General features: G+C 46.6%; 1 protein-coding gene and 1 long non-coding RNA gene across 3 annotated transcripts in view; both read right to left on the bottom strand.

Annotated features, from left to right (window-relative positions):
- Positions 1–481: 481 nt before the first annotated feature.
- On the bottom strand, positions 482–16,832 carry SKA1 (spindle and kinetochore associated complex subunit 1). Of its 2 annotated transcripts, none has more exons than XM_080973675.1 (7): positions 16,694–16,832; positions 14,689–14,784; positions 13,138–13,262; positions 8,791–8,882; positions 7,282–7,419; positions 2,339–2,508; positions 482–1,039 (listed from the first exon to the last, which is right to left on the bottom strand). In XM_080973675.1, exons 1-7 carry the CDS (start codon positions 16,731–16,733, stop codon positions 891–893), a joined length of 810 nt encoding a protein of 269 aa, XP_080829801.1. In that variant the 5' UTR covers positions 16,734–16,832; the 3' UTR covers positions 482–890. The 2 variants fall into 2 exon arrangements, with proteins under 2 accessions (XP_080829801.1, XP_080829802.1); XM_080973676.1 differs by having other exon boundaries at positions 16,596–16,732.
- A 2,269-nt stretch (positions 16,833–19,101) lies between these two features.
- The window catches only part of LOC308458791, a 59,771-nt gene continuing 58,104 nt past the window's right edge, over positions 19,102–20,768 (bottom strand). Inside the window, exon 2 of the long non-coding RNA XR_013977666.1 lies at positions 19,102–19,812. This is a non-coding gene — a long non-coding RNA (uncharacterized lncRNA). The remainder of the gene's footprint in view (positions 19,813–20,768) is intronic.

Here is a 20,768-nt window from a genome sequence, read left to right as displayed (position 1 = left end):
TTGTGGTCAGCGGCGCACCTCCAACAATGGCTTGTTCACCTACACTTTGGGTTGTAGTAATTGAGGAACCATGGGAGGCGGGTGGCGCTGTGGTCTAAACCACAGAGCCTAGGGCTTGCCAATCAGAAGGTCGGCAGTTCGAATCCCCACGACGGGGTGAGCTCCCGCTGCTCGGTCCCTGCTCCTGCCAACCTAGCAGTTCAAAAGCACATCAAAGTGCAAGTAGATAAATAGGTACCACTGTGGCGGGAAGGTAAACGGCGTTTCCGTGTGCTGCTCTGGTTCGCCAGAAGCGGCTTAGTCATGCTGGCCACATGACCCGGAAGCTGTACGCCGGCTCACTCGGCCAATAAAGCGAGAAGAGCGCTGCAACCCCAGAGTCGGCCACGACTGGACCTAATGGTCAGAGGTCCCTTTACCTTTTTAATTGAGGAAGCATCCCAAAGACGAAGAAAGGTAGCAAGGATTCCGACTCACCCGGTGCTTTCAACTCTTTATTGGCATTTCAGCAATTCCAAATCTCAAGCTTTGAACAATGGTTTAGAGGCAGTTCTTGGTTCAACCCATTCGCCCTCTGCTTTGCTATAAAATGCAGATCAAGCTCAACAGGTAGAAACCCCAAAGCCGGATGGGTGGGAATTGCACTTGCGGGATGTATAGCTTCATACCTTTGCAGAAAAGATGAAAATTACAGATACTGTATTTTACGGATGCAAACGAAACCCACCTTCTCCAACAATAATGAATGAGGGTAGGAAGAAAGAGGAGTAAAGAAACAGCCTTGCCATGTAAAACTCTAAACGAAGGAAGGATTCTGTTTTGCGGCACAGTCCTGAGGAGTGGGGCGAGGGGAACCTCCCACCACAAGCCTCAAACACCCTGACAGCACCTCAGCAGATGGCGTAACGGACCAGGCGCGAGCCACGGATCTCTCGCAGTCTCTGGCAATGTCGCAAAATGGTCAGGATGCTGTGGAAACGCTTGTCTGCCTTGAGCTGTGTAAATTCTTCCACATCGGCCTCCACAATGAAGAACTGGCCTGCAGAGACACAATTCGTGTTTCATCCTGGTACAGAGTACTTTACCCTTCGTTTAATTCCAGTCCCACTTTTCCTTGGATTGGTTTTACTTTTTTTTAAAAAAAAAAGTACAGTCGTCCCCACCCAGAGATGGAGGGCGAGTAAGAAATATTTTAAATATGTACAGTCGTACTTTGGAAGTCAAACAGCTTAGTTCCCGAACATTGCAAACCCGGAAGTCACTGTTCCGGTTTACGAACTATTTTTGGAAGCCGAACGTCCGATGGTTGCTTCCGCAGCTTCCGATTGGCTGATGGAGCTTCCTGCAGCCAATCAGAAGCCGAACTTTGGTTTTCGACCATTTTGGAAGTCGAACGAACTTCTGGAACGGATTCCATCCAACTTCCAAGGTGCGAGTTTATTTTATACCCCTTGCCAATCCAAATGAATCTCAGAGCAGTTTACAAAAATTAAAAACAAACATTCAATTTGGAAGGGGTGAGGAAGAACTACCAGCGATAGATATTTGGCCCCCAATACGCATACAAGTATGCAACGCAGGTGGCGCTGTGGGTTAAACCACAGAGCCTAGGGCTTGCCGATCAGAAGGTCGGCAGTTCGAATCCCCGCAATGGGGTGAGCTCCCATTGCTCAGTCCCCGCTCCTGCCAACCTAGCAGTTCGAAAGCACGTCAAAGTGCAAGTAGATAAATAGGTACCACTCCGGCAGGAAGGTAAACGGCGTTTCCGTGCGCTGCTCTGGTTCGCCAGAAGCGACTTAGTCATGCTGGCCACATGACCCAGAAGCTGTACGTCGGCTCCCTTGGCCAGTAAAGCGAGATGAGCACCACAACCCCAGAGTTGGCCACGACTGGACCCAACGGTCAGGGGTCCCTTTACCTTTATGCATACAAGCAGGATGGGCCCACCCAGCTGTCAATCATCTGACATGACATCAGGTTGACTGACAGGTGGCAGCGGGACTGAACGCTCCACTCACTAGCTGATGAGCGAAGGGTGCAATCCTGGGTTTGCTTCACCAGCAGTTATCACAGGCAGCTTGCTGGCAAAGCAGTATCTGGCAGGAATGAACCCCATTCCATTGCTGATGTCACCCATCACTTGATCAACAGGAGGGTGTGGTTTAGGGAAGAAATGGTCTTACAGGCCCCCAATGAGCCAAGATTGGCCTGTCAGCCCACCTCTACACTGACTGGCAGCAGCTCTTGAGGGTTTCAGGCAAGAGTCCTTTTCCCAGACCTACCTGGAGGCCAGGGATTGAACCTATGGTTCAAACACGTACTCAGGAGTGAAAGCTACCTTTTGTATTCTTCGTTTCTTCTTCCTTGAATCTGAAGAAGAGGTTCCTCACAGCGCCGGACATTGTTTTAGGGGACTGGTGCATGATCTTGTACTTGCTAACCACGGCCTTGTTGATTTCCTGAAGGACTGCATTGACTTGGTTGTACGTCAGGCGGCCTCGCATGTACCTGTGGGGAAGGAAGGAAACAGGTTCCCCTTACCCGGCACATCACGAAACATGCAGAATTATGCCCAAACTTGCAGAGCCCCCACCTTTCTCGGGGCAAATTCGTAACGGGAGATCACACGTTCGAGTACGAAACCCGCGTTATCAAAAATGCAAGCACGCACACCTGCAGCAATGGTCAGGTGTGAAGCTGCAAGGATGCTTCACCTGGATCAGTGGCAAAGGGAAGGTTGCGCCTCTGCCTGAAGCAGCATTTAGTAATATTTTAGCATGCTGAAGGGGGGGGGGAAACATTGCTTAAAACTCTATGGTCATTGTTAGACCCCCTCTAAGACCCTCCAAAAGATATGTGCACACAGCTCTGTATTAGCAGACCACACACCTTCAGTAGAAAAGCTTTCACCCAAGAAGTATGCATGAGCTTAGATCTGCCCCACACCTGGGTACTTTCCCCCTCTTCTTCCAGGTACACCCCTCCCCAAGGCAGCTGATCCTACAAGCATTTCCAAGGTTAAGTCTCTGTGTGTGATTCAGTTTCAGGAACGCTGGAAGCTGCCCAAGTGAGACGAATGGGTCCACCTAGCCTAGTTCTGTCTACACTGATTGGCAGCAGATCTCCAGGGTTTGGGGCAGGGGTCTCTCCCAAACCTACCTGGAGGTCCTGGAAGCCGAGCTCTCAGCACATTTAAAAAAATACAGTCCCCAAGATTCTTTGAGGGAAGCCAATAGTGTTTGAAGGGACACGGGTGGCGCTGTGGGTTAAACCACAGAGCCTAGGACTTGCCGATCAGAAGGTTGGCAGTTCAAATCCCCGCGACGGAGTGAGCTCCCATTGCTTGGTCCCTGCTCCTGCCAACCTAGCAGTTCGAAAGGACGTCAAAGTGCAAGTAGATAAATAGGTACCACTCCGGCGGGAAGGTAAACGGCATTTCCGTGCGCTGCTCTGCTTCGCCAGAAGCGGCTTATTCATGCTGGCCACATGACCCGGAAGCTGTACACTGGCTCCCTTGGCCAGTAAAGCGAGATGAGCGCCGCAACCCCAGAGTCGGTCACGACTGGACCTAATGGTCAGGGGACCCTTTACCCTTTTAATAGTGTTTGAAGTGGTATGACACTGCTTCTAAAGGGATAGTGCAGACGGGGCCTTGATCTCTTGACTGGTCACTGGTCTAAGTGTGACTTGCCCCATGCTCAAGACCCCCGAAAACAGGTGTCCAAGTTGCATACACAGGTGCGCGTGCGTCCATCTATAGGCAAAGGCACAGTAACACAGAAAGCAGCTTGCCCTAGGAACCAGAAAGTCCATTCCTGTCTCCCATAGAATCAAGTCACGTGCAAAGTATATTAAATCAGATTTCCATATTATTTTGCTCTCCCTTTCCCATGTTCTCCTTTCCCAGCTCTGGCACTTAATCAAAAGGAGATTGGCTGGCAGTTGCCTGGAGAAAACTCAAGACGAGGGAACCTCACATTTCAAGCATCGCTAAAGTATAAGGACAGCAAGCTAATAGATGAGAAAAGCTCCACCCACCCACGCAGAGGGCAAAAACTTGTGAGTTGATATATGAGAACGCGAGAGACCAAGACATGCCTACGGCAAGGAAGGGAAAGCACACATGTACTCAGGCTAAAAGAAGTGGGAGAAGATGAAAAATAAAGATTATTGAAAAAGCAGGTGCTAAAAACTTTAAGAGGGAGGTGATATATTCTGTGCAGTTTAGCAGGGTATATTAAGCTCTTGATTCTGGCTAGAAACATGGATGTCTAACACATAATAAGGACAGTAAAAATGGATGTGTGTTAAATAGCTAATAAGGTCCAAGTTTTAACAGAGTCCTGTAAACGCGATATTGCTCTCCAGGGAATTGTACACAGGAGAGAGCGAGATTTACTTCAAATCTCAAAAGAGAAAGTCATACAACTTAAGAACAAACGCAGATTCTCTCTCTTGGAAGCAAGGAGACCCCACATTAGAAATATGAAGAGGGTGAGAAAATTTTGGGCGGCAGAAAGGGGGTTCTTCCCAATTTTGGCCTTTGTGTAGGGAAAACAAATCGTTCTTCAAGACCAATCTCCCCCATCCCTCGCCCCAAAGAAACATACACAAATAGGACACCTTGGCTCAGTTGTTCACTTCTCCTCAAAACAGTGAATTGTCACTGAGGCTTCCGTGCACCCCTGGGCTTAGAAGGCAGTCTGAACACGGCTAACTTCAAGAAGGGCCATAGAAATGTTACTCCATAGGGGTAAGCCAAGGTTAGATTACTGCAACACATTATACATGGGCTGCCTCTGAAGATGGTTTGGAAACTTCAGCAGGTGCAGAATTCAGCAGCCAGGTTGCTTACCGAGGCAAGATGGTTTCAGCATAAAACGCCAATTGCACTGGCTGCCAATTAGTTTCCGGGCCCAGTTCAAAGTGCTGGTTTTGACCTACAAAGCCTTAAGCGGCTCAGGACTGCAATACCTCGAGGACCGCCTCTCCCCATATAAACTGAGCTGGACCCTACTAGCATCAACCAAGGCCCTTCTTCGTGTGCCTTCTCCAGGTGAGATCTGGGAGGTGGTGACACGGGAACGGGGCTTTTCTGGGTTGCCTCCTTGCTTGTGAAATGCTCTCCCTAGTGAGGCTTGCCTGGCGCCTTCATTACATATCTTTAGACAAAAACACTCCTATTCTCCCAGGCCTTTGGCTAATTAAACATCTATGGCCTTTTAAATTGGGGGGGGGGGTGTATTGTTTTCATTTGTTACTATGTGTGCATTCTTTTGTTTTTTATACACCGCCCTGTGATCCTTGAATAAAGGGCTATATAGAAATTTAAATAAATAGGTAGATAAAAATAACTTTTAAAAAATCATCCAATGGAGGGGCTGTGCCAATCTTACGCTTTTACCCAGGTCATGCATCCACAGCAGTGAACAGTGGAAGAATGACCGCCGGTAAGAGTACAGAAAGAAGAAACTCCATGCGCACCTTCAGCAGCAAAACTGGAAGCCTTCACCTGCCCCAGCTGCAACAAAACATGTCTCTCCTATATTGGTCTCTACAGCCACAGCAGGCGCTGTAACTCTCCAGGTTGACTTCACCCCCAAAGGCACACTCTTCCATTATCTCCCGAGACAGCCAGATGACAACATACCATCAACAAGGACAATATAGATACACACACACACACAAACCCTCCCTAATTTTTCAGATTGTAATTGTATTTAATTGGTTTTAATACTGTCTTTTTTATATTGTTGTAAGCTGCCCTGGGAGCACATGGTAAAGCATGGGTAAGGAATCCAATAATACATAAGTCTGCAGATCCACTTCTCATACCCATAAATGGTGAGAGGATGTCAACAGTGGTGGGCTCAAGCGGCCTTTCAACCCCCCCTCATGTGTTCTTTGAATGTGCAGTGATGGGGGGCTACCTGAACCCCACCCCCCAAAGACAGACAGAAATGGAGGGAAGGGAATGCCAGGGAGCCTGGAATGTGCCACGGCAAATTGCAACGGCAATCGTGGGAGACATGAAGGCATCTAACGCTCCACTGTCCTTGACTTGGCTGCACCAGAAGAAACGAGGATGATTCCTGCTAAATGAAAAGAGAAGAGGGCAGTGGGGTTGGGGGGGGAGGCAGAAGGAGCAGCGCTTTCTGAAACGGGAGCCGTGATTAATTCTGTCTCATTAATTGCCTCGTCCTGATGAGTCAGACGCCGCCGTGCAATTTGTTCATTACACAGAGGACCCCGGAGCTCGACTGCATTAACTTTTCATTCAGCCCGGTATTACGCCAAAGAAGATGCGGAATAAATTAGGACCGCTTTTGTGAGAAGCATCTGCTCAGGTTACAAAACCAAGAGCCACCAGACAGAAAGCCAAACAGAAAGGAGTTCAGCTGCCGATTACGTTGCATATAGTCATAAAATTGTAGATCCACCCAGTCCAAACCCCCTGCAAAGCAGGAATATGCAGCTATGCCATACAGGGATCAAACCTGCGACACTGGTGATATCAGCACCATACATATATGCAACGAATTTGTGATTTTCCGAATTTTTTTAAATTATTTTTTTTACACACACTTGTAATCCACTTATGGATCACTGCTCCCTTTGTCCTGAGGAGGCAAGGGTAGTTAAGATTTTCTCCCCTGTAGTGCTAAAGGAAGACGTTGGAAGAGTGATGCTCAGTGCTTTACCCAGATCCCATGGGAAAGCAACATCAGTGGGCACAGACTTTCTGTCTCTTGGGAGATGGACAGATCCAAGGGACAGGGGGCGGGGGGGGGATGACCAGCAGATGGGGTGCTCCTTCAGAAACCCAAATGTGCCCACAGGCCTGAAAAGGTTGGCAACCGCTACTCTCTGGCAGGTAAAAAAGGTAAAGGGACCCCTGACCGTTAGGTCAAGTCGTGGCCGACTCTGGGGTTGCGGCGCTCATCTTGCTTTATTGGCCAAGGGAACCGGCGTACAGCTTCCGGGTCATGTGGCCAGCATGACTAAGCCGCTTCTGGCAAACCAGAGCAGCGCACAGAAACGCCGTTTACCTTCCCGCTGGAGCGGTACCTATTTATCTACTTGCACTTTGACGTGCTTTCAAACTGCTAGGTTGGCAGGAGCAGGGACCAGCAATGGGAGCTGACCCTTTTGCGGGGATTCGAACCGCCGACCTGTGGTTTAGACCACAGCGCCACCCACGTCCCTTTTTCTCTGACAGGTAAATGCAGGTAAAACTTGGCTACTCTTTTGTCCGGTTAAGGGTGGGGACTGCTTACTTACGCAGGAATGCTTTCAAACTCCTCTTCTGTTAACAAGGCTGCTTGTTTGATGCATCTGGGCTCTTTCGCTGGCTTCTTCCCACCGGCAGCCTCAGCATCTTTGCACTGTGCTTCATCCTTCACCGTGATGCCCTGGGTGCTACAGAGGAAGTGGGAGGCAGAGCCAACAGCGGAAAGCTTATCACGCAGGAAGCTACAAGCACCCTTGACAAGTTCCCTCTCTTTGCCACTTCAGATAAGTTATAGTTCATCTACCCTGACGGAGGCGGCAGATACAACAAAATGTGCTGCTTCCTTTCCTCCTGCCAATTTTTCATGGCAGAGCTGTTCAAGACGTGATTTTTTTGAGAGAGAGATGGGGAGGGGGAAATACAGAATAAAGTGCCAGTGGCCTAAGAAAACACTAAAATGAACAACAGAAAGCTGAACCAGGGATAGCACCCATCTGATTCTGATGCCACAACAAAATAATGTTTTTTGGCTGCCAAACCGAGTTCAGAGGGTACGTAGCGGCACCTGGCAGAGCGCTGGGAAAACCTCCCTTAACCATGGTTAGCTCAGCAAGATTTGATGCTTAACCGTGGTTTAGATCAGGGTGCCTTGCAGATGTGGCTAGCTGGGTGGCATCCATCTGTCTCAAAAGACAATGGTGTGCACCTCCGTGGGTGAAGTCAAGCCCACAGAATCGCAGCGTCTGCTGTGGCTGCAGAGAGCAGTGCATAGGGAGGTCCTGGGCTGCCCAGATGGCAAGACCAGCCTCACTGGTGTGGTCCAAAGGAAAGCAGAGCAATGCGTTTGGCACCAGCTTGGCTGCGGGAGTTGGCTGCGCATCTTTGAGTCCATGCCCTAACATAATAAACCCTACCCTCAGGTGTTCATCTCGAGAATTTCTATTTTGAAGCCAAAGAACTGCACAAATTGTATGAATGAAGAAAAGTCATGTTCTCATGCCTAGGTCTAAGATACACTCTAGGATGGTTTGGGTATATTAAAATTTGCAAAAGTAAGAAGCAATTCATCTTGCAATCCTTTTTACTACTAATACATGAAGTCACATTAAAAACCAGTTCAACCAATAGGAACATCATTTTGATATCATACTTTATTTCTGAACACATCAATAGTTTTTCAGATGGGTTATAATCTCTTCAGTTTCACAAAATCTCCAATAAACTGTATTTTACCCCAGAACTTATTCGGTATGTAACAAAAACAGAGAGGCTGCTTTTCAACAAAGCTGTTCTGCCCTCATCTACCTTCTCTAACTAAATTTGTGATTTTAATCATATATGTATGTTACATCCTAAATCCTTAACTAGTCTCTGAGCGATGGAGGATTTTTCTTTTCCTGTTTCTAACTGCTTTGGGGGCTGCTGTCAAGTATCTCATAAAATGTCTGCTTCGACCATTAATTCTGAGCATCGCTGGAAGAGCACACGGCTGAATCCCAAAGTATTGATGGCCTCTGCTTAAAGAACTGCAAAACCTGCCTTGGGGGCAGGAAACCTACCTGCTTGGGATTCCTCTGGGCAGGTGAATAGGCATGTTTTCCTCAAGATGCTGAGCTTCACTGTAGTACCTCTCAATTGTTTCCTGGAGCTCCTGGAGTTTGATGGATGTCAAGAGGAACAGATTTGTTTGTTTTTTGCTTTTATGAAAAGGGAACCCTGACCCCTCATGAGCCTCAATTACAGTCATACCTCGGGTTACAGATGCTTCAGGTTGCGTTTTTTTGGGTTGCGGACCGCCGAAACCTGGAAGTACCGGAACGGGTTACTTCCAGGTTTCGGCGGTCGCACATGCACAGAAGCGCTAAATCGTGCTTTGCGCATAAGCGCCAAATTGTAACCCGTGCGTGCACAGATGCAGGTTGCGAACGTGCATCTTGCATGGATCACGTTCGCAACTCGAGAGACCACTGTACTAGGGTTCTCATTATTTTTAATGATTTAAATATTTTTGCATGTTATTAAAACTTATTTGTAAAATATCAGGCTGGTCACGCAGCTTTAATGAATATGGTAATACAGGTCATTGCTTTTGAATTATGGTGCTAGAGGAGACACTTGAGAGTTCCATGGACTGCAAGAAGAACAAACCTATCCATTCTTAAGGAAATCAGCCCTGAGTGCTCACTGGAAGGACAGATCCTGAAGTTGAGGCTCCAATACTTTGGCCACCTCATGAGAAGAGAAGACTCCCTGGAAAAGACCCTGATGTTGGGAAAGATGGAGGGCACAAGGAGAAGGGGACGGCAGAGGACGAGATGGCTGGACAGTGTTCTCAAGCTACCAGCATGAGTTTGACCAAACTGCGGGAGGCAGTGGAAGACAGGAGTGCCTAGCGCGCTCTGGTCCAAGGGGTCACGAAGAGTCAGACACGACTAAATGACTAAACAACAACAACAATACAGGTCATTAAACAAAGAGGGGAAATGAAATCCCTGTGAGGCTTTATACAAAAGATGTATAACACGAGCTGGACCACAGATTGAACAACTTTGCATCTTTCAAGCAACCCCCCCCCCTCCAAGGGAACACCTCAACGTGGCAACAGATTTCGCAAACATCTATCTTTTCGGTTACCACTGCATCAACACTGAGCAGCAAATAATCCTGTCAGGATCTGTCATCCTGGAAAAATGTCTAAACACAGTCTCATGAGAAATCCCCTTTCTCGGATCCTTATACAGCAGGCGATACAAAATCTAGGGTTCGCTGTCCCCTGAGGTATTCTGCTTTCATATGCACCGCCTCAGATTTGAGAGAACACCAAGAATCTTCCGCGATTATCAGTATTCCAACGGCACAGTTCGGAAACGCGATCTTGTGGAGGGCTAAGGCCAAGTTTAGTGAAATATCCTTGCGACTCGTGCTTTAAATTAATTTAACCACGCCGCAAGTGAAAGACTCTGAATGATTCCCATATGCCTTTTGAGTGGCTCTGGAGTGGATTCTCTCTCTGATTAGCTCTTTTTGCAGCCTCAAATTCAAAAGCAAGCTTTCTAAAGAAAGCTCGTACAAGGGAAGATAAATCCTCATATCATTTCTGCCTGCTGTGCTTGCATGTATCAACCCACGCATAGGGTTGATGTACCCAGCGCTAAAAGAGGAAAGCTTTACCTGAAGGTGGGAAACTGTTTTCAGCCTGGGGGGCCACATTCCTATCAGGGCAACCTTCCGAGGGCCATGTGCCAGCAGTGGGCGGAGCCAGAGGAAAATGCGGGCGGAGCCACACATGCAAATTTTACCTTTTAAGCCTAGTTTCTACGTGCTCCTCTATCCGCCACCCAGGCAAGCAAGAATTCCAGCCAGGGAAAAGGACCTGGGGTACAATTCAGAGCCTGTGAGGGGGAGTTTCAAGGGATGTGGAGGGCCATATCTGGCCCTCACATCACGGTGCTCAGTGCACCATTAGGTAGGCCTAATTTGATAAAAAGATCCTAAATTACCTCAATAATATTTAATGTTCAAAGCACCACGCTTCAGAGTCATAAAGCTTTCTGGGCACATCCTTTGGCACAGGAACGTTTTAAAGACTACAGATGCAGACCTAGAAACGGCTTTGTTGGCTGCACGCATTAACAGAGAATACTATCTGCTTTTAAAAACAAAAAAATGAAACTACCCACTTACTAAAAAATAAATAAAATTGGAAAGCCATCCATGGGCCACTTGGTCGTTTAAATCTCCTGTGAACCACAGCTCGTTTTTCCAGTGCCTGTTTCCAGTTAGCTGGGGCAGCCTCCCCCTCCCCAGTTTAATTTTTAAACAAATGTGAAGAAAGCGTGTTTATCTTAGACAAAGAGAAAACACAACTGACAGCACACAACAGCATCTCTTTGCAGGGCAAGTGCCTATCAGATCATTTAAGTTGATCGTATCTGATGGGCTATGAAGGAAATGAAAAATGGATGCTAGAATTTTAAGTAACGTTTTAAATTGCTGTAAGCCACCCTGGGATTTCAAGGTGAAGGGCAGGTTATAAAATAAAAATATAATAATAAATGAACAGGCACCAGCATTTTACGAACAATCCCCTGCCTCCCTGGTAGAATAAGATGCTAATCAGTTCAGTGGGTGGAGTGGAAGCATGCCTTGCTTCAGTTGCACCAAGCGGCTTGCATTGAAACCGCTGCTAAAATGAAGGAGAAAACCCTCATTTTTGGGCAGCAGTTTCGGTGCAAACCACTTGGCACTATGGGAGCAGCAAAGCCCTGTGTGCGGTGGTTCCCAAGCACCCACAACAAACCAGCTGTTAGATGAAGAAGAAGAGTTTGGATTTGATATCCCGCCTTTCACTCCCTTTAAGGAGTCTCAAAGCGGCTAACATTCTCCTTTCCCTTCCTCCCCCACAACAAACACTCTGTGAGGTGAGTGGGGCTGAGAGACTTCAAAGAAGTGTGACTAGTCCAAGGTCACCCAGCAGCTGCATGTGGAGGAGTGGGGAATCGAACCCGGTTCACCAGATTACGAGACTACTGCTCTTAACCACTACACCACACTGGCTCTGCTTGGGAAGCTTTGTGCAACAGATTTTGACAGGTGGGCTGGCCCAGCCACCTGCCAAAGTTTGCCTGTAGAGGTGCAGCCAGAAAAAGATATGGTCCTCCAGGCCAAAATGGTCACCCCACCCCTGGTCTGCAGTGACTGACAGCGGCTCTCCAAGATTACAAGCAGGGAACATATCATAGGCCGACCTGGAGGCACCAGGAATTGAACCTCTGCCATGAGCCATGACCCTGAGGCTACTGTGTTTCAGGAAGGGGGCCTTTTGCTCTTCACAGGTGCCCAGGGCCTTCAAAGAGCCAGCTCCTCAGCCCTGTTCACCAAGTCCTTGTATGCTCTTCCTCACACCTTACGTACTCCCCTCCCAAAGCTCAACAGGTTTCCCCACCTTGTTGGATATAATTCAGACTGAAACTCCCATGTGTGGGGAAAAGGTTATTTCATAGAATCACAGAATCATAGAGTTGGAATAGACCACAAGGGCCCTCGAGTCCAACCCCCTGCCAAGCAGGAAACACCATCAGAGCACTCCTGACATATGATTGTCAAGCCTCTGCTTAAAGACCTCCAAAGAAGGAGACTCCACCACACTCCTTGGCAGCAAATTCCACTGTCAAACAGCTCTTACTGTCAGGAAGTTCTTCCTAATGTTTAGGTGGAATCTTCTTTCTTGTAGTTTGGATCCATTGCTCCGTGTCCGCTTCTCTGGAGAAGCAGAAAACAACCTTTCTCCCTCCTCTATGTGACATCCTTTTATATATTTGAACATGGCTATCATATCACCCCTTAACCTCCTCTTCTCCAGGCTAAACATGCCCAGCTCCCTTAGCCGTTCCTCATAAGGCATCGTTTCCAGGCCTTTGACCATTTTGGTTGCCCTCCTCTGGACACGTTCCAGTTTGTCAGTGTCAGAATAAGAGAACAAGAAGAACATACATTTAGAGAAGATTGAAAAATGTTTATTGAATATATGGGGGGGATTGTGTACACTTGAAAACATTGGCAGTGTTAAGATAAATTCAACAGTGATGGATGTAATAATGAAAAACTGAATGGTTTAGTTTATGTAAAGTATGCAGGGATTTAAGATATGCAAAATGAACCATGGAAAAAGAAGAAGGGAAGTCTTTGATATTTTATGGATGTTTAAATGAGTATTTTAAATTGTAAAACAGAAATATTGTGTGTGTGTAGGTGGGTGGGTGTGTATGACAAGTTTTCCCACCTTGTGTATGCAAACTAATTTACACAAGCATGGAAACATCTCAAATAAGCACCAGCGGATCCTCATTTACAGCGCTAGAGAGATACCCCCATTTAAACAAAAGTCCCCTTCAAGCATTGATTACCTTGAGTTGACTCTGCTGGTTCTCCTGATGGTTGACTTCTGTCTCCAGTTTATTGAGGATGTTGTTTAAAAGCGATACCTCATGAATTATCTTGCTAAGCACCGTCTTCAAAGATGGTTCCTGGTCTGACAAATAAGCAAGGCAAGTCACTGACATGGAAAGAGAGGAAGTTCCCACAGGAAAATTCATTGTAGGTTAAATACATACTTCTCTTTCCACTTGTCACCACCAGAAACACCCTTCGTTCCTGCTCTGTCATCTCCTAAAATTACATACCACGACAACTACCCTTCTCTCAGGAGGTTGTGGACTCCCCTTCCTTGGAGGTTTTTAAGCAGAGGTTGGAAGGTCATCTGTCATGGATACTTTAGCTGAGATTTCTGCCTTGCAGGGGGGTTAGACCGGATGACCCCCCCCCCCTCCAACTCTACAATGCTATGATTCCCAAGAGTACCCCAACCTCACTTCAGCCTCTGGCAAATACATCTATAAGTTGCTTCTTCTTATCAGTTTAATCCGCTTATATACAGCATTTTCCTTACAAACATTGTGCTCGAAGTGGTTCACAAAAAAGAAATAGCGTAAACACGACACCGGTTAAACAACCACAACAAAATAAAAAAATCCCTACAGCATAAAGCTAACAATTAAGTAATTAACAACTTATTCAAAGTTTAGCAAATATTTAAGTGGGCATATGGCCTACCAATAGGAGGTCAGTTCAGAATAGCCATAAACACCTAAGGAGAGCCCTTCTGAATCAGGTCAGAGGCCTCATCTGTTCCAGTGGCCAACCAGATGTCTTGCGGATGTCTGCACAGAGCCTTCAAATTCCAAAGCTGCTCCAAATCCTAGTAGAAACCCTGTTTATATATATCCTTTCTGCTGAAAGCATCAAACTGGTATGCAACCTTATGGCTACAACAAACATCCTACAAAATGAAGTGGAGGACAGCCTTGCTGTGGAGGAGATGGCACCCAGCAACACAGTTCTTTTTTCCTCCTTCTTAAAAAAAAAAGACGACGGCGACCCCAAAAAGCCACAAATTGCCTGGCTAAATGTGCACTCCAGCAGCACAGGAGAGGGGCAGGCACAGCAGCGATCAAGGGCACAACCTCTATTGTTAAAGGCTTTGAGACACAGCTGCATGTTTTTCTTCCTTTTGTATCTTGCTAAGAAAGAGCATAGGACACAGAAAACATGCTTGTAAAACCAAACAGTTGGATCGGTGAGAACTCCTGCGCAGAGTAATAGGAAACAACCACAGACGAAAAACTGACTTTGGGAAATGTTCTCAAAATTATGCAGGCATGAAACATCCCTGCTCACTTCGTAGCCATGTAATTGGCAAACCACATTCCATGTGTTTATACAAAAAACAACAATTGTTCCAACCTAGAGGATGCCAGGCTTGAAAGAGACTTGGTCCAGCTCAGGAGGGTTAGTATGTCTCTCACGTGCATCTCAAACTTTCATACATCTTTTGCTGAATCCATCTCACAAACTCAGCCCGTCAACCCCTATGCCCAGGAAACATTAAACCGCCTTACCTATTTTTCTCAGCTGAAGTGACTTTTTGATATTTGAAATCTTTGTGTTCATGTGAGAACACAAGTCGTTAAAATCTGAAGTCAAATTATATTTTTCTGAAACAAACAAAAAAAAGAGTAATAGTTAATTCTAAAGGCCACAACAGCTAGCAGTTTTTATTGGGGGGGGGAGGCAGGACAATTCTCCCTCTACCTTTCTTGTAAGGTACACATTAAAGCAAATCAGCATGTTATCAGAAACAACTTGACTGCATTCCCTAAATTAAAGCATTATAATACAGTGGTACCTTGGATTACAGACGCTTCAGGTTACAGACTCCGATAACACAGAAATAGTACCTCAGGTTAAGAACTTTGCTTCAGGATGAGAACAGAAATCGTGCGGCGGCAGCAGGAGGCCCCATTAGCTAAAGTGGTACCTCAGGTTAAGAACAGTTTCATGTTAAGAACAGACCTCCAGAACGAATTAAGTTCTTAACCCGAAGTACCACTGTACCATTATTTGGGCTCAGTGGTTAGGGCACTATGCCTTGCATGCAAAAGGTTCCCAAACTGAACCTCTGGCATCCCTTGGCAAGAACTGGGAAAAGCTCCCTGACTGAAAACCCAAAGGGGGCTGCCAACCAGTGTGGGCTATATGAGCTAGATGGATTGACTTGGCATAAGGTAACTTATTCTGATCACGTTCTTGGTGAAGCTATTCAGCCTTCCCAGGTCTTCTTGGCTAGCAGGGGTGGCGGGAGAGACCTGCTGCTCTCATCTTTTTTAATAGTGTTACTAGTACTGTCTATTATAGGACTAAGCAGATGATGATCCTTTGTCATACCCTTTTCGGCGCCTGCCAAGAACATTCCTGTTCAGACAGGCCTAACCCAGGTGCTTAGAAAAGTTGAGCGATTTAGCTCCTGCATGCTGTGAATTTGTCTTGATTTTGTTTTTTTGCAATCGATTTTGAGGGGTGGGTTGTTGTTGTTTCCAAACAAGCGCTGGATAATTTTTTATCCCACCTTGGATCAAATCTATGCTTCCAGGTGCCATAAGAAAGCTGCAGAGATAATGCAGGATAGTGCGGACCCTGGAAATGATCTCTTTCAGCTTCTGCCTTCTGGAAGAAGGTACAGGGTTATAAAGGCTAGGACTAGCCGCCTGAGAAACAGTTTCTATCCAAATGTGATTTTGGTTTTAAACGCAGTGTAAGGTAGTCCTTATGTGAGCATACTGTATTTAATTATGGGGTATCAGAGTTTTTAGGGGGCTAACCAGCCTGGGATAGCTGGCTTGTTGGTTTTTGAATGTCTGATGTAGATTTTTTCAATTTTGTTGTTCTGTATGGGACAATGACAATAAAGATTATTGTATTGTACATCACCTTGCCAACAAAGGTCCGTATAGTAATAGCTATGGTTTTCCCAGTAGTGATGTATGGAAGTGAGAGCTGGACCATAAAGAAGCTGATCGCCTAGGAATCGATGCTTTTGAATTATGGTGCTGGAGGAGACTCTTGAGAGTCCCATGGACTGCAAGAAGATCAAACGTCTCCATTCTTAAGGAAGTCAGCTCTGAGTGCTCACTGGAAGGACAGATCGTGAAGCTGAGGCTCCAATACTTTGGCCACCTCATGAGAAGAGAAGACTCCCTGGAAAGGACCCTGATGTTGGGAAAGATGGAGGGCACAAGGAGAAGGGGATGGCAGAGGACAAGATGGTTGGACAGTGTTCTCGAAGCTACCAGCATGAGTTTGACCAAACTGCGGGAGGCAGTGGAAGACAGGAGGGCCTGGTGTGCTCTGGTCCATGGGGTCACAAAGAGTCGGAAACGACTAAACAACAACAATCCAAAATAAAGTAAAGCATGTGTTCATTTGCAACAGGCCTCCGGGAAGGACCCATGTATTCTCCCCGCCCTACCTGAAGGTTCTGGGGCTCGAACCTAAGACTACCCTGCACGCAAAGCAGCCCTACCACTGAGCTCCGGCCCCTTTGCCCGCATTAAGCCGCTGCCTCACCGTCACTGAGCTCCAGGAGTGCCTCCTCCTTGCCCTCCATATCCAGGCCCGCAGCAAAGACAAGGACCCTCCTTCCCGCAGCGCCGCTAGAGGCTCTCTGGATTCAAACCGCCCGCGCAATCAGCTGGACGCACCACGCCTCTCGCGAGAACAAGTAAAGTCTCGCGGGCAGGTGTCGCTAGCGAACGGGGGGGGGGCTTTTTTTCCGCCATAGAGCTTAAGGAAACAAGTAAGGCTAGAGCGACACATTAAGGAAGCTTACGGTGGAGCGACGCATTGCATAGAGATAAGAAGTGTAGAGTCGCACACGGTTCTGGTTGGGGTGTGTATTTTTCTTTTTTAATTTAAACAGCAATCCAGCTTCACAGGTGCTCTGCCACATAAAAGGAAAACGGTTATTATTTAAATCGGCTTCAACCAGGGCGTTTTATGCCCGCCTTTAGTCATTTGCATGCTTTGTTGGAGAACTCGGCCGTTTAGCGACCCAGCGGCGTCTGCGAAAAACAAGCCTTAGAAAGTCGAGGCGATTTTAATCCATTTTAGTATTTTAATTTTTTTAAGTAGGAATACTTGGCTGCGCAACGTTGCTTTTCTATTAGTTTTGCTTTTCATTTGCGTTGGAATTATCTTATAAATAGGAGACCGTTGCAGAGCCTCGGGAACTAAGGTTCAGTAAACTGCACCTCGGAAAATAAGGGATATCCGTGTGAATGGCGTTTTCATTTGTATAGGCTTGCTATTATTTCTATCGCATCAAGAATCTGGAACGTGTCACTGATGTCTCCAGCCCGTTTTCTGCCCCTGCTTCGACCTCTGCGCCTATTTATTTGTTCTTAGGGGAGTTTGGAGGTGCGGGAGAGGGTTGCACATTGCGACTGTTGAAAAGACCTGAATTAATTCCCAATTATTATAGCAGCAATGGAGACTATATACATAATGAGTCAAAAGCCATCACAAATAACCTTTGCTGTTCATCTTCTACATGGTAAATCTATGGGTTTCAGAGTGAGGTCCCTCTATCCACTGGCTACTCTAACCTTAAAATCCTAGCAACCATAGATTTAATGACAGAATGCAATAGAGATACAAGTTATAGAGATAAGACCCATCTCGCATCTTTTTCTGCTGTAAGAATTGCAATACAGTACTTGTTGACACTTTGACATTCCAGGGGTGTCAAGTGCTGAGGTCCTGAAAGATCTTCATTGGCTCCCAGTACGTTTCCAAGCACAATTCAAAGTGTTGGTGCTGACCTTGAAAGCCCTAAACAGCCTTGGTCCACTATACCTGAAGGAGCGTCTCCATCCCATCATTCTGCCCGGACACTGAGGTCCAGCTCCGAGGGCCTTTTTGCAGTTCCCTCCCTGCGAGAAGTGAGGTTACAAGGAACCAGGCAGAGGGCCTTTTCGGTAGTGGCACCTGCCCTGTGGAACGCCCTCCCAGCAGATGTCAAGGCAATAAACAACTACAGTGGTACATCAGGTTAAGAACTTAATTTGGAGGTCCGTTCTTAACCTGAAACTGTTCTTTACCTGAGGTACCACTTTAGGTAATGGGGCTTCCTGCTGCCACCACCATGCAATTTCTGTTCTCATCCTGAAGCAAAGTTCTTAACCCGAGGTACTATTTCTGGGTTAGCAGAGTCTGTAACCTGAAGCATCTGTAACCCAAGGTACCACTGTATTTTACTTTTAAAAGACAACTGAAGGCGGCCCTGTTTAGGGAAGTTTTGAATGTTTGATGCTGTATTGTTTTTAATATTCGGTTGGAAGCCGCCCAGAGTGGCTGGGGAAACCCAGCCAGATGGGTGGGGTATAAATAATAAATTATTATTATTATTATTAAGTGCTAGACTCGCCCACAGATAAATATTAGTCTTTCGTACAGAATCAACGGGTAACGGTGATGTTCCATTTTCACCAGAAATGCTGGCTGTGTGTCACACTTACTGATTTTTCTAAGGTTCCTTGTCCTGCGTTCTGGCAATACGTCGCTAAGAACCAGAAGTGAAGGTGTGCATCTTTAATGTATCTCTAGGGAGGAGTGCGTGCAGACCAACTCCATTGAAAGTACCCCCCATAAAGAATATAAGAGGAGGCGGAGCCAAAGACATCAGAAGGGTCTAGCTCGATGTTTGCAGGTGCAATTTCTGAGTTATGTTTGAAGCCCCAACTAATCTCTTCTTGAGTGGCAATGGAGGGCAGCTGCTCACAGAAGAAATCTAGGAATTTATCCTTTGGAATCATTTAGCAGCACTGCGCCCTGTTTCTCGCTCCCTCAACGTGGAAACATTTTGATGTGCTTTCGAAGTGACCCCATTTGGGGAAACGGCATAGAGAAAGGGGTCAACTGTACTCATGCCTCAGTGCCACAAATCCAGTCTAGATCAGAGTGATCTACACTAGATATTTAAAACAATATCTTATTTTATTTTATTTTATATTTATGATTTTCAGTTATATACATTTCAATAGGTTTAGTCATTCTAACATTTCAAAACTCGACTTCCTTCCTCTTTTTGAGGTTCCTTAAATTTATTTTTTACATTTCCTGCATATTCTAAATGAACATGACTTATTCTTTTAGTCATCTACTTTAAATATACAATCTTACGAAACCACAGATTATTAAAATAATCGTGCCAGTGTCCTTATCTGTTTACTGTAAATAGACATTTAAAACAGTATCATGGACTTTCAAGTCATGGCTTTCTCGCCGCCCCCCCAAAGCCTAGGATCTGTAGTTTAAGGGTGCTGATAAGATTTAGGCCACCTGTGTTCCCTTCAGAGAGCTACGGTTTCCAGAATCAACTGGGGAAAGGCATTGATTGCTAAACTGCTCTGAGAATTGTAGCTTGTAGCTCTGCGAGGGGAGTAGAGGGTCCTAACCCCCCTCATGAACTGTTTGTCCCTAGCTGCAGATTGTGGTTAAGGAGAGAGATTAACCGTGGTCTCAGCCGCATGTCAGGTCAAACCTTGGCTTAGCTGCCTGTCCCACAGTGCCATGCCAAAAGGACTGGGAAGGAACTAAGTGGGTGCCAGCTTTTCTCCCAGAGCCAGCGCATTTGCATGGTTCCAAAAAGCTATAATTTTGCTTAATGTGACAGGTGAAGCAGGTCTCTTGCTTCTCTCTTAATATGATTTCTCTCCCATCCAGCCATTTCATTCTCTTTAAAATAAAACATCATGTAATTAACCTGGACTTCTCCGCGACCCTTCTCCTCTGCAGGGAGGTGGGACCAATTCGGATGGTCCACCCCCGCCACTTAATGGATCCAAATGGTTTCCAGAGAGTGGTAGGGGATGCTTTAGCCCATGTTGATGGCCTTTCAGCTGATTCCCTGGTGGCCCGCTGGAATGCGGAGTTAACCAGGGCTATCGACTGTCTGGCTCCGAAGCGCTCTCTCCGATTGCATGGAGCCCGGACAGCCCCATGGTTTTCTTCGGAGCTGAGGGCGATGAAACAATCGCTGAGACGGCTAGAGCGTCGGTGGCAGAAAACTCACTCCGAATCTGACCGGACACAGGTTAGAGCTCAACGTCGAGCCTACCAAGTGGCGATAGCAACGGCGAAGAAGACTTTCTTCACCGCCTCTATTGCATCTGCAGAAAATAGTAGCAGGAGACTCTTTCAGGTGGTTTGCAATTTAACGGAACCACCTTTACCACCGGGGCCTTGTAAAGACCCCAAGATCTCCTGCAACGATTTTGCAAAGTTTTTTGCAGATAAAATCACTCATATTCGGAAGGAGCTAGACACCACCGTGGGAGCAGGGCCAGGGCGGGAGAGTGCTAGAGCTCTGTCTGGTCAAGTTGCATGGAATCAATTTCAATCCGTTACCCCCGAGGATGTGGACAGGCTGCTTGGACGCGTGAAACCCAACCTGTCTCCTTGATCCTTGCCCATCCTGGCTAATAAAAGCAAGCCGGGAAGGGCTGGGCGATGGGCTCTGCGGGGTGGTGAATGCTTCCCTCTGTGAGGGAACATTCCCAGATCCGCTGAAAGAGGCGGTCATTAAACCGCTTCTTAAAAAACCATCTTTAGACCCGGCCAGTATGGCCAACTATCGCCCAGT

Source organism: Podarcis pityusensis (genome assembly GCF_964106645.2).
Source record: "Podarcis pityusensis genome assembly, chromosome: 11".
Taxonomy (NCBI): domain Eukaryota; kingdom Metazoa; phylum Chordata; class Lepidosauria; order Squamata; family Lacertidae; genus Podarcis; species Podarcis pityusensis.
The sequence above is the reverse complement of the archived record's forward strand: the minus strand, read 5'-3'. Positions and strand labels throughout refer to the sequence as shown.